This window comes from Chiloscyllium plagiosum, unplaced genomic scaffold, assembly GCF_037043375.1.
Source record: "Chiloscyllium plagiosum isolate Xiang-an unplaced genomic scaffold, Cpla_swu_hap1 HiC_scaffold_5, whole genome shotgun sequence".
Classification (NCBI taxonomy): Eukaryota; Metazoa; Chordata; class Chondrichthyes; order Orectolobiformes; family Hemiscylliidae; genus Chiloscyllium; species Chiloscyllium plagiosum.
This window is the reverse complement of record NW_028270143.1, coordinates 107492243-107504413: the sequence shown is the minus strand read 5'-3', so window position 1 is coordinate 107504413 and position 12171 is coordinate 107492243. Positions and strand designations below refer to the sequence as shown.

The 12171-nt window shown below is 40.4% G+C and overlaps 1 protein-coding gene across 4 annotated transcripts in view; it reads right to left on the bottom strand.

The window, feature by feature from the left end:
- Nucleotides 1-12171, bottom strand: part of LOC122550103 (extended synaptotagmin-2-A) — a 225403-nt gene that overhangs the window by 119630 nt on the left and 93602 nt on the right. For all 4 annotated transcript variants that reach the window (XM_043690689.2, XM_043690690.2, XM_043690691.2 and 1 more), the window contains exons 5-6: nucleotides 9218-9290; nucleotides 8197-8286 (exon numbers count right to left, since the gene is read on the bottom strand). In XM_043690689.2, coding sequence (XP_043546624.2) covers nucleotides 8197-8286; nucleotides 9218-9290 — 163 coding nt within the window. The remainder of the gene's footprint in view (nucleotides 1-8196; nucleotides 8287-9217; nucleotides 9291-12171) is intronic.

Sequence of the window (12171 nt, the reverse complement as noted above, 5' to 3'; positions counted from 1 at the left end):
TTGAAAGGTGATGTCTAAGGAGCCTTCGTGAATTTCTGCAGTGTATCTTGTAGATGTTACATACTGTTACAACTGAACATTGGTGATGGAGGATGTAAAACTTTGTGGATACGGTGCCAATCAATTAAGCTTGACACCATTCAGGACACAGGAACATGAAAGCTATTGAAGCTGCACTCATCCATGCAAGTGGGGAGTACCCCATTGCACTCCCGATTTGGACTTTGTAGATGGTCATCAGATTTTTGGGAGCCCGCTGGCTATCCGCTGCAGCATTCCTGGTCTCTGACTTCATCTTGCACCTAGAATACTTAAATGACTAGCCCAGTTCAGTTTCTGGCCAATGGCAATGCCAGCACATTGATGTGTGGGAAATCAGTGATGGCCACATCATTGAATGTCACAGTGCGATGAGAGATTGTCTCTTTTTGACGAGTCATTGGCTGACTGACATGAACATTTCTCACCAAATGCTGTTTGATAATGCTGTTGGTAACCCCTTCCATCACTTTACGGATAACTAAAAATAGGCCAAAAGGGCAGAAATATCTGGGTTGGATTTGTCCGGCTTTTTATGTGCAGGACATACAGGGGCAATTTTTCACATTTTCGATTTGATTTATTGCTATCACATGCACAGAAATAGTGAAAAGTATTGTTTCACATGCTAACTCGACAAATCATACCTTAAATGAGTACATCAGAGTAATAGAGAACAGAAGGCAGAATATAGTGTTACAGCCACAGGTCAATTCTAATACCCAAGAGGTCCTTTCATAAGTTTGATAACAAGGGAGAAGAACGTAATCTTGAATGTGTTGGTATGCTTGCACTTACTGGTCAGTGCATTGAATATAGAAGTTGGGAGATCGTGTTGTGGCATTGGATGGGCCACTTTTGGAATACAGTGTTCTGATCTCCCTGTTGTAGAAAGGATGTTGTGAAACTTGAAAGGGTTCAGAAATTATTTAAAAGGATATTGCCACGGTTAGAGGGTTTGAGCCGTGGAGAGCCTGAATAGGCTGCGGCTATTTTCCCTGGTGCATAAGATGGTGAGATTCATAAAATCATGAGGGGCATGGATAGAGTGAATTGTCAAGGTCTTTTCCCCAGGGTGGTACAGTCCAAAACCAGAAGGGCATAGGGTTAAGGAGAGAGGGGAGAGATTTAAAAGGGACCTAATGGGTAACTTTTCATGCAGATGGTAATGTACAAATGGAATGCACTGTCAGAGGAAGGCATCTGGATAGGTACATGAATAGGAAGGGTTTGAAGGGATATGGGCCAAATGCTGGCAAATGGGATTAGATTAATTCAGAATATCTGGTCAGCATGGACGAATTGAACCAAAAGGATCTGTATCCATGCTGAACAGCTCTAGGACTTGGTTTTAAAATCTTTGTATTCCTGCCCAATGGAAGGGGGTGGAAGATGATGCAAGTATTGTAGCTGGATTGGACCAGCTTGGCTAGGGATACAGCTGATTGTGGACCACACATCTTCAGCATGATTGTCATTATGTTTATATGGGCCTATTCAGTGCAGTTTCCAATGCCTCCAGCTGTATTTTATTGTCACATGGAATGAACTGTAGGAACCCTTCGGGACAGTGATCATAACATGAAATAATTCATCCTGCAGGTTGAAGGGAAGAAGCTTGATGTGACATTACTACAATTGAGTAAAGGTAACTACAAAGACATAGTCAGAGTTGATTGGAAGGGGAAATGAACAGGGAAGGCAGTGGACCAGTAATAGCAAGTTTGTCTGAGGGGGCAATCCAGGAGGCACAGCAGAAATTCATTCCAAGAAAGAAAAAACATACTGAGGGACGATGAGGCAACCATGGCTAACAAGGGAATTCTGGCATAGCTTAAAAGCGAAAGAGAAGGCATAGTGTGCATTGAAAAATCAGTCAGAAGCTCCATGTGGAGCTGTAAGTTTGCTTGCTGAGCTGGAAAGTTCATTTTCAGATATTTCGTCACTATACTAGGTAACATCAGTGAGCTTCCAGTGAAGAACTAGTTTTAGTAACCCGCTTTCTATTTATGTGTTTAGGTTTCCTTGGGTTGGTGATGTCATTTCCTGTGCTGATATCAGTTCCTTTTTATCCCCCTCAGTGGGTGATTAAATAGAGTCCAAGTCGACTTGTTTGTTGATAGAGTTCTGGTTGGAATTCCATGCTTCTAGGAATTCTCATGCGTGTCTGTGTTTGGCTTGTCCTAGAATGGAAATGTTGTCCCAGTCAAAGTGGTGTCCTTCCTCATCTATATGTAAGGACACTAGTGAGAATGGATCATGTCTTTTTGTGGCTAGTTGATGTTCATGTATCCTGGTGGCTAGTTTTCGGTTTGTCCAATGTAGTGTTTGTTACAGTTTTTGGGGAGCCTTTAAAATCTAGCAAAGGACAACTAAAAAAGCAATAAGAGTGGAGAAGATGAAATAGCTAGCTAGTAATATGAAAGAAGATTGCAATTTAAAAAAAAAAATGTTGAAAACATTAGAGGGGGGCAAGAGTGGTCATTGGACAACTGGAAAATGAGGCAAGAGTAGTAGTAATGGTACACAAACAAATGGCAGATGAACTGAATAGATACTTTGCACCAGTCTTCACAGTGGAAGACACCAGTAGAGGTGAGCGTAGTGTCCATCACGAAGGAGGTGTTGGGGAAGCTGAAATATCTGATAAATTACCTGGACCAAATGAACTACACACCCGGGCCCTGAAGGAGCTAGTTGAGATTATGTAGTCATTGGTGGTGATCTTTCAGGAAATCATTGGAGTCAGGGAAGATCTCAGAGGACTGGAAAACAGCTAATGTGATACCCCTATTTAAGAAAGGAGGAGGCAAAAGACAGGAAACAAGGCCAATTAGTCTGACCTCAATCATTGGTAAGATTTTAAAGTCCATTATTAAGGATGAGATTGTGGAGTACTGGAAGTGCATGGTAAAATAGGGCAAAGTCAGCACAGCTCTGTCGAGGAGGAGGAGGGCTTCACACCTGACAAATCTGTTAAAATTCTTGGTGGTGGTAATGGGCAAGTTAAACAAAGATGAGCCAGTGGGTGAGACCTATTTGGATTTCCAGAAGGCCTTTGACAAGGCGCCGCACAGAGGCTGCTAAATAAGGATGGCGCCCACTATATTAGGGGCAAGATACTGACATGGATAGAGGATTGGCTGAGTAGCAGAAGGCAGAGAGTGGGGATAAAGGATGACAGCCAGTGACTGGTGAGTTAGAATACAAGAGCAAAGACATGCTATTGAAGCTATGTAAGGCTCTGGTCAGACTGAATTTGGAATATCGTACAAGTTTTGGGCTTCATATGTTCAGTAAGATGTGCTGGTCTTAGAGTTGGCCAGAGGAGATTTACAAGAGAGATCCCATGGATGAAGGACTTGTTATATGAGAAGCAGTTGAAAACACTAGGTCCGTACTTGATGCAGTTTAGAAGGATGAAAGGGGCCAGTGTTATCCCATTGTTTACGAGATGTAGCAGGAATAATCCAGGGAACTGCAGGCCTGTTAGCCTCATGTCAGTGGCAGAGACAAGATGTATATGCAGTTAGAAACAAATGGACTTATTAATGATAGACAGCATGGTTTTGTGCAGGGGAGGTTGTACTTCATTAATTTGATCGAGTTTTTTGAGGAGTTGACAAAGATGATTAATGAGGGAAAAGCAGCTGATGTTGTCTATATGGACTTCAGTAAAGCCTTTGACAAGGAAAAACACAAGTTGCTGGAAAAGCTCAGCAGGTCTGGCAGCATCTGTGAAGAGAAGTCAAATCCAGTGGGTCACTGGACCCAAAACATTAACTGTGATTTCTCTTCACAGATGCTGCCAGACCCCTGCTGAGCTTTTCCAACAACTTCTGTTTTTGTTTCTGATTTACAGCATCCACAATTCTTTTGATTTTTATTAAACCTTTGACAAGGTCCCTCACAAGACTGATACAAAGGTCATACTTGATGGCGTTTAGAAGGTTGGGGGGTGGGGTGGGAATCTTAAAGAAATTTACAGAATACTCTCAGACCTAGAATGAGTAGATGTGGAGAATGTGTTTCCACTAGTAGGAGAGATTAGAACCAGAGTGCACAACCATAGAATGAAGGAACAACCCTTTAGAACTGAAATAAAAAGAGGAATTTCTTCAGTCAGAAGGCAGCAAATCTGTGGAACACACTGCCATAGAAGACCAAGTCATTGAGTGTACTTTAAGGTAGAGATAGATGAGTTCTTGCTTAGTAAAGGGACCAAATGTAATGGGAAGAAGGCTAGAAAATGGGACTGAAAAAATGTCAGTCATGATCAAATGGTGGACCATATTGGATGGGCCAAATGGCCTAACTTTGCTCCAATATCTCATGGTATTATGGCTGAAGACTGGCTTCTTGATAATAGGGACTTCTAAGGGACTTTGCACTTCTGACTGGCAATTGTTATAAGTAACATTTTTGGAGCCTCCTCTTCCTCCAATCAGCTGTCCACCACCATTCACATTTGCTTGCAGCAGGATGGTAGAGATTGGATCTGATCGATTAGTTGTGGGGTTGCTTAGCTCGATCACATGCTGCTGTGTTGTTTGGCGCACAAATGGCCCTAATTCTATAGCTTCACTAGGTTGATAGCTTGTCCTTTGGCTATGCCAATAATTTTGGTCCCAGAATGCTCTCCTGCATTCTTCATTGAGTCAGGGTTGATTCCTTGGCTTGATGATAGTTAGAAGATACACCAGGCAATGAGGTTGTAGAATGTATTAGGATTACAATTCTAATGCAGCTGACAGCCCATCACACCAAATAAAAGCTGGGTCTTGAGCTGCTAAATCTGTTCTGATCGAAGTGTATCTCATTTCGTATGGTGATACTGCCATGCACTGTTTTACTCAGTTAGCTCAATGTGAAGACGGAACTTTGTCTCCACAATGAACATGTAGTGGTCGCCAAATGATAGTTATGACCAAATGTATCGGTGGCAAGCAGATCTGGGAGAATGACATCAAAAATACCTCTCTCTCTCTCTCTCTCTCGTTTGTTCCCTCACTACCTGCTGCAGGCCCAGTAAAGCAACCATATCTTTTAGGACTTAACCAGTTCAGTCAATTATTCTGCCTCCGTGTTACTTTTGGAGTTAGATATTGAAAACTCCCACCTAGATGATTCTTCCAAGTGATGTTCAATGTGGAGGAATACGGATTCATCAGGTGAGGTGGAACAGCATGTGTTCATCAGCAGGTGGCTTCCTCACCCACAATTAACCTGATGCTCAGAGATGTCACGGGGTCCGAAGTCAATTTTGAATGTGCCCACAGCCTCCCGCTCTGAACTGTATACCACTTTGAAGCCACCTCTATTAGGTCTGCCTTTGCTCAGAATCTAGTCATATTCATAGAATCGTACCCTACCGACAATGTCAGTCTATTGCTTGACCAGTGAGATAGCGCTTCCAAATTTTGGAATTAGTCTTCGGACATGAGGAAGGAAGAGCTTGCAGGGTTATCATTTCTAACGGCTTACTTGATGCCAGGTGGTCTACTTTCCTGCTTTTGTTTTTTGAGAAGTTCTAGCGATGAGTACAACTGTTAGGTCATTTCAGAAGGTAGTTAAGAGTCAATTACTTTGCAGTGACGCTGGAGTCACATGTAGGCCAGACCAGACAGCTGATTTCCTTGTGTAGAGGACATTTATGAAACAGATTGACTTTTGCTACAATTGACAATGGTCTCATTGGACCTTTTGTTTCAGATTTCAATTGAATTCAGATTTCACCATATGCTGTGGTGGTGGTCCCCAAAACATTATATAGGTCTCTGGATTACTAGTTTAGTGACAATACCATGACACCACTGCCTTCCCATCTTTGTAATGTATTAAACAATTGCTGAGTGTATGGCATTAAGCCTAGAATACACTGCCAGGGGAGGTTGTAGAAGCAATATGACAGCAACTTTTAAACAGCATTTGGACAGCCACATCAACAGGCAAGGGAGAGAGACACAGATTATGCACAGGCAGATAGGGTTGGTTTAGAATGCACTGTGTTCAGCACAGATATGACAGGCCATACAATGTTGTACTGTTCTATGTTTTTAATTCTAAATGGATGAGCAACAATAAGCCAAACAGACTTTAAGAACTTTCTGAATATTGCTCATGTTAGAAGACTGAAAGAGACTCTCTCCTAACCCAATATTTTATGGTTTAAGCTTTCCCAAGAGAAAACTTAGATCTGAAAAGATGTACATACCCATCTAATGCAATATACAATTAAAGTCAGTAAAAGCAAATTAGTGTGCAGATCCATACTACAGTAGAATCAAAAGGTTGTGTTCAGGGGAGGCGATGGTTTAGTGATATTATCACTGGACTGTTAAACCAAAGACCCAGGTAACATTCTGGAGACCTGGGTCCAAATCCAGCCTTGGCAAATAGTAGAATTTGAGTTCAATAAAAATCTGGAATTAGGAGACTAATGATGACCAAGAGTCCATTGTCAATTATCAGAAATGCCCATCTGGTTCACTAATGTCCTTTAGGGAAGGAAACTGCCATCCTTACATAGTCTGGACTACATGTGACTGTAGATCCATAGCAATGTGGTTGACTCTTAACTGACATCTGAGCGATTAGGGATGGGCAATAAATGCTGGCCTACCCAGTGATGGAACGAACGACTGACAAAAGAAGCTTCATATTATATAATATTATTAAATGAATGATAGGTATAATTGAAACACAGAGTTAGACTTAAGACTGTAAAGAAAAGGTCATCCGTGCTGGTAAACTCAATAGATTTTGTATCATACAATCATAGAATCCCTACAGTGTGAAAGCAGGCCATTCGGCCCACTGAGTCCACACCTCCCCTCCGAATAGCATCCCACACAGACCCCCCCACCCCCCCCACCACCATATCCCTGTAACTCTGCATTTCCCATGGCTAATCCACCTAGCGCACAAACCCCTGTACACAATGGGGCAATTTAGCACAGCCAATCCACCTAATCCGCACATCTTTGGATTGTGAGAGGAAACCCCAGCAGACACAGCGAGAATAGGCAAACTCCACAAAGACAGTTCCATGATGCTTGAATCAAACCTGGATCCCTGCCACTGAGAGGCAGTAGTGATAACCAATGATTCACTATGCTGCACCAATCATTGCAGCACTATTCAAAAGGAAAATGTCCTCTCAACATCCAGGCCAACATTAGTTTCTTGCTCAATATCCAAAAGATTCACCTTATTATTGCTTGTGGTATTTATTTAGCATTTACAGTTGACCATCCTATTTTCAAACTTAACTGTCATTTTTAAAGGAAAATCTATTTAAAATAAGTACTTCAACATATTTGATATGTGGCAAGTAAGTGCCAGCAGGGACAGACTGAGCCAAATATCAAACTGTGTTCGTGCATTTCAGTTTTAATAAAGTGACTTAAAATTGTAAATTTGTAAGCTTATCACCAGTAACAAATATATGGTTGCTTAGGTGAAGATTTTTACTGGTGAGCTAAATGATCCAACATTATTAGATTTCACATTTTCAAAACAGAAATAAGGTGTTAGCAGCTTTACAAGTATATATTGTTAACCATGGTTAAAGCATCTAAATTTAGGATCTGACTCTATTTTAGACAAAGACATTGCATGGCTAAGGAATTATTTTAACAGCAACTCCACTGATATAAAATGATCTTAACTAATTATTTTATCACAGAAATAGGCATTTCAGTTTGTTAGGTCTTATCTAGTTACTCCACTCTCCCATATACACACTATAAACTTTTAATGTTCTTTTCTGCACTAACTCGATAGTCCCATTTTAGTATGACTTTGGACTTTGCTTCAACCACAATTTACGTCAGAGAGTTTTAAATTCTGACCATTGCATACACAAATACATAGTTAGACACAAACTTTTAAATATTTTTGATCATCTTCAATTTATGCCACATGATTTCTGGCTCACAAACCAGTAGAAAAACCTGATACTAATATCACAATGGAGGAATGCAAGTGTTTTTTCCAATCATAAAGTATAATACAAGAGCAATTTATACTGCCTGGACATAAAAAAGTGGTACACTGCAGATGTAAGGATGTGTCAGAAACAAGAGTATGTGCAGTTTTATTTTCCTAACACCAAATCCAGCATCAACAATTCCAGAAGATAATAAAGATACTCACAGGCCTGCGGAGAAAGAAGAGTGATAGTGCTCCAACCAGTGGCATGTCACCAATCAAGGGCTCAAGAATCACACGAATTATACCATTCAGCTGCAAAAATAATAAATGGTCCAGATCATTTCAGAAAAAATATCATCTCCTTTTACAGATTAGAGAACAGCTCAGTTGTGCTCAAAACACATTTCAAGGACCAAACTTCTCATATTCTCATACATATCCATAACCAATATCACGGATAACGTGTAGAGAAAAATCAGAATATGTTCCATTCTGAACGGTCACTGGTCCCAAAACGTTAACTCTGATTTCTTTCAACAGATGCTACTAGACTTGCTGAGTTTTTCCAGAAATTTGTGTTTTTGTTTTTGTTTCTGATTTCCAGCTTCTGGCAACTCTTTCAGTTTATCTTATATAACATTATGTGAACAGATAAAAAGAAATGACTTTGAAGCATGTGGAGTATTCTATTCTATTTTCCCTCCATGAAATTACCCACAAGCAGATCAGGCAAGTCTGATTGTTCAGTACCTATTAATGTTCTATAATTCCAGGCATTAAAGCACTTTGGTACACAATGGATGCTATTTTGCAATGTTTATTTAATTATTTCACAGGATATGGACATTGTTGGCTAGGCCATCATTTATTGCACACATCCAAATTACCATCAAAAGGTGGTGGAGCCAGACAGAACTCAGTAAAGTGAACACCAGAATACAAACAAAAAGACCATTTAGTCAATCAAGCTGTTCCTTCAGATGATTAGCAATTCCCATTTCTCTAAGCTACATCTCCCAAGGACAACTTCAATATGCATGCTCAGATCCCTAAAAGCTAACCAAGAAACAAAACTCTGAAATAGTGATCCTTGCAGTTAAAGTTGATTGCCTTTCAATTCCACATATTACATGACACCAGTTAAGAACAGTTAATTACCACTTCACAAACACTGCCGAAGATATGCATGTATCGAAAAAGTGCAGACAGCCACCTAAAGAGTTCTAGCATTTAAGGCACTTACCTGTATACCTTTCACACCAGCTCTGCAAAAGTACTTCTTAATCTCTAGGTCTATCTCACAGTTTCCAACGTAGCTGGGAAGATGAAAGAAGTATCATGTAAACAACATGCCAAGCAATGTTAAATCAATCATTAATCTAGGCTTTTATTGAAAACCCCAAGATGTTAAAGCAAAAAGAAAGCTCAGTAAGCATCTATCAGCAACAGATTCTTGATGCAACAAGATAACATTAGCAAAGCTGGTTCAGAAGCAAATGATTTCAGAGTTCCTTTCTAACGTTCATTATTCCATGAATCTGAACATTGTTAGATCTTGAGCTTCTTTACATTTACAGCACGAAGCAAAATGGTGAGCATATTAATAATTGCAACTAATTTAATACCATTTTAAAAACTGTTTGCTGAAAGGTAATTGAGCTGAAACATTCATTCAGCTTCTCTGTCCACAGATGCTAAGATTTCGAGAATTGTCTATTCTAATTTGAAAACTATCCCAACTCTACTCAAATCCTAATGTAGAAGGATACTGCCCATTTAGAGTGCTAGTTGCACTTGACAGCCATCCAGAAATAAGAACACATATGCGCCATGGCCACATTACTGAGAGAAAACAATTCAAGTTTTAGTCACAAACTTTATTTCCAGCTTCAAAACAAAAAAAAATCAAGAAATTAGCACGTGAAGAGATGACAGACAAACAAGAGGTTTACTTCTTGGACTATGCAGCACTGTGGCACAGTGGTTAGCACTGCTACCACACAGTGCTAGAGACCCGGGTTCAATTCCCGCCTCAGGTGACTGACTGTGTGGAATTTGCACATTCTCCCAGTGTCTGCGTGGGTTTCCTCCGGGTGGTCCGGTTACCTCCCACAGTCCAAAAATGTGCAGGTTAGGTGAATTGGCCATGCTAAATTGCCCGTAGTGGGAGTTGAAGGGGTAAATGTAGGGGAATGGGTCTGGGTGGGTTGCGCTTCGGCGGGTCGGTGTGGACTTGTTGGGCCGAAGGGCCTGCTTCCACACTAAGTAATCTAATCTAATACCATTGAACATCAGGTTCTTCACAAGTGAGTTTACCAACCAGGCTCTCAGCCATCCACAACTACAAGCTGTTATGATGAGACTGACAAGATCAGTTACAACACTGCAAAATTATAGCAGAAATACATGGAACAATTCATAGAAGGCTTGGCCTTGGTGACACATGCAGGGTGATCACATCTGAACAAATTACTACCTTCCAACCCAATTTCCATCCACATGCACCACAAGGAATCAAAATTGATCTCAAATCTCATGCTTGAAAGCTTTAAAGGGTTATTCAAGTAATTGCTCTGAAAGCAATGAACAGTATATATTATACAAACTATGATCAAAACAATAACCCATGGTCATAATGAAGAGATGTATTTAATCCCACCATGTGACATACTAACAATTTTTTTTTCCAGACATTAAACACAAGTGATCAACATGAACTCCAATGCAGACTCGACAACTGCATTACTTTACTGAAGGTCAATAATACAACCCATAAACAAGCACACAAATGTATGCCCTCACATCGCAGCTGAAACATAATAAACTATAGCTGTGCTGGAATTTAAAACTCGGAGGAGGTTTGGTTACATAACAACTGTTGATAGGTCGCTCCTCTGGGGCAGAAACATTTTTCAGGATACTTAATCTGTATTTGAATATTTGAAACAAAATAAAACCTACACATACCCGAATGAAACTTCAAATTAAATATCTAATTTTATGCAAACAATTTAACCTCAGACTTTTCCATTAGAATGGAAAGGAACATTATTGATTTAATTATCAACATATATTAATGACTTGAATAAGAAACTGAATGCACTGCAGCCAAGTTTGCAGATAACACAAAAATAGGTGGTAAAACAAATGGAGAGGATGAGAGTCTGCAAATAAAGAGAGGTTTAAACAAGTGGACAAAAACAAAGCAGTTGGAATATAAAATGGAAAATGCACGATTGTGTACTTCAGGATGAATAGAGGAGTTCAATATTAGTTAAATTGAGAAAAAGTGAGAAAACTATGGGACAAAGGGATTTTGGCATCCCCATCCATGAGTTACAGAAAACTAGTGGGTAAAAGGGAAGGCAAATGGAATGGCTGCTTTTATTTCAAAGAGAATGGAGTATAAAGCAGGCAGGTTTTGCCATAACTATTCAAAAGGGTGGCACAGTAGCAGAGTGGTTAGCACTGCTGCCTCACAGCATCAAGGACCCGGGTTCAATTCCTGCCATGAGTAACATTCTGTGTGGAGTTTGCATGCTCTCTCACTGTCCGCACGGGTTTTTCTGGGTGTTCCAGTTTCCTCCCCCAGTCCAACGATTTGCAGGTTAGGTGGTTTGGCCATGTGCTAAAAAGAAAATTGTCCTGTGGTTGTCCAGAGATGTACAGGATAGGTAGGTTAGCCATGGTAAAAGCATAATGTGGGATGGGATGTTGATCAGAGGGTCAGTGCAGACTGCACTGTAGGGATTCAATGATACAAGGAATTAATCAGCCCACAACTGGCATTTGCCAATTGTTTTGGGTTCCTTACTCAAGAAGGCCGTACAGAGCAAGTTCACTGGGCTGAATCCGATGTGGCAGGACTCTCTTTACAGGGTACTCCTGGAATTTAAAAGAATGAGAGGCAACCTTATTGAGACATTGAAGATTCTTAGGGGCCTTGACAGGCTAGATCCTGAGAAGTACTTTACCCTAGTGGGAAAGTTGAGAATCAGAGGGTATAATTTCAGAATAAGGGTCACACATTTAAGTCAGAGATGAGGAGGAACTCCTTTTCTCAAGGGATAGTGAATTTATGAATTCTTTACTGCAGAGAACTGTCGACACTGGATCATTGAGTATTTTCAAGGCTGAGATGCACAGACTTTTAATCAGCAAACAAGTTAAGGTGAATGGAAATAAGGCAGTAAAGTG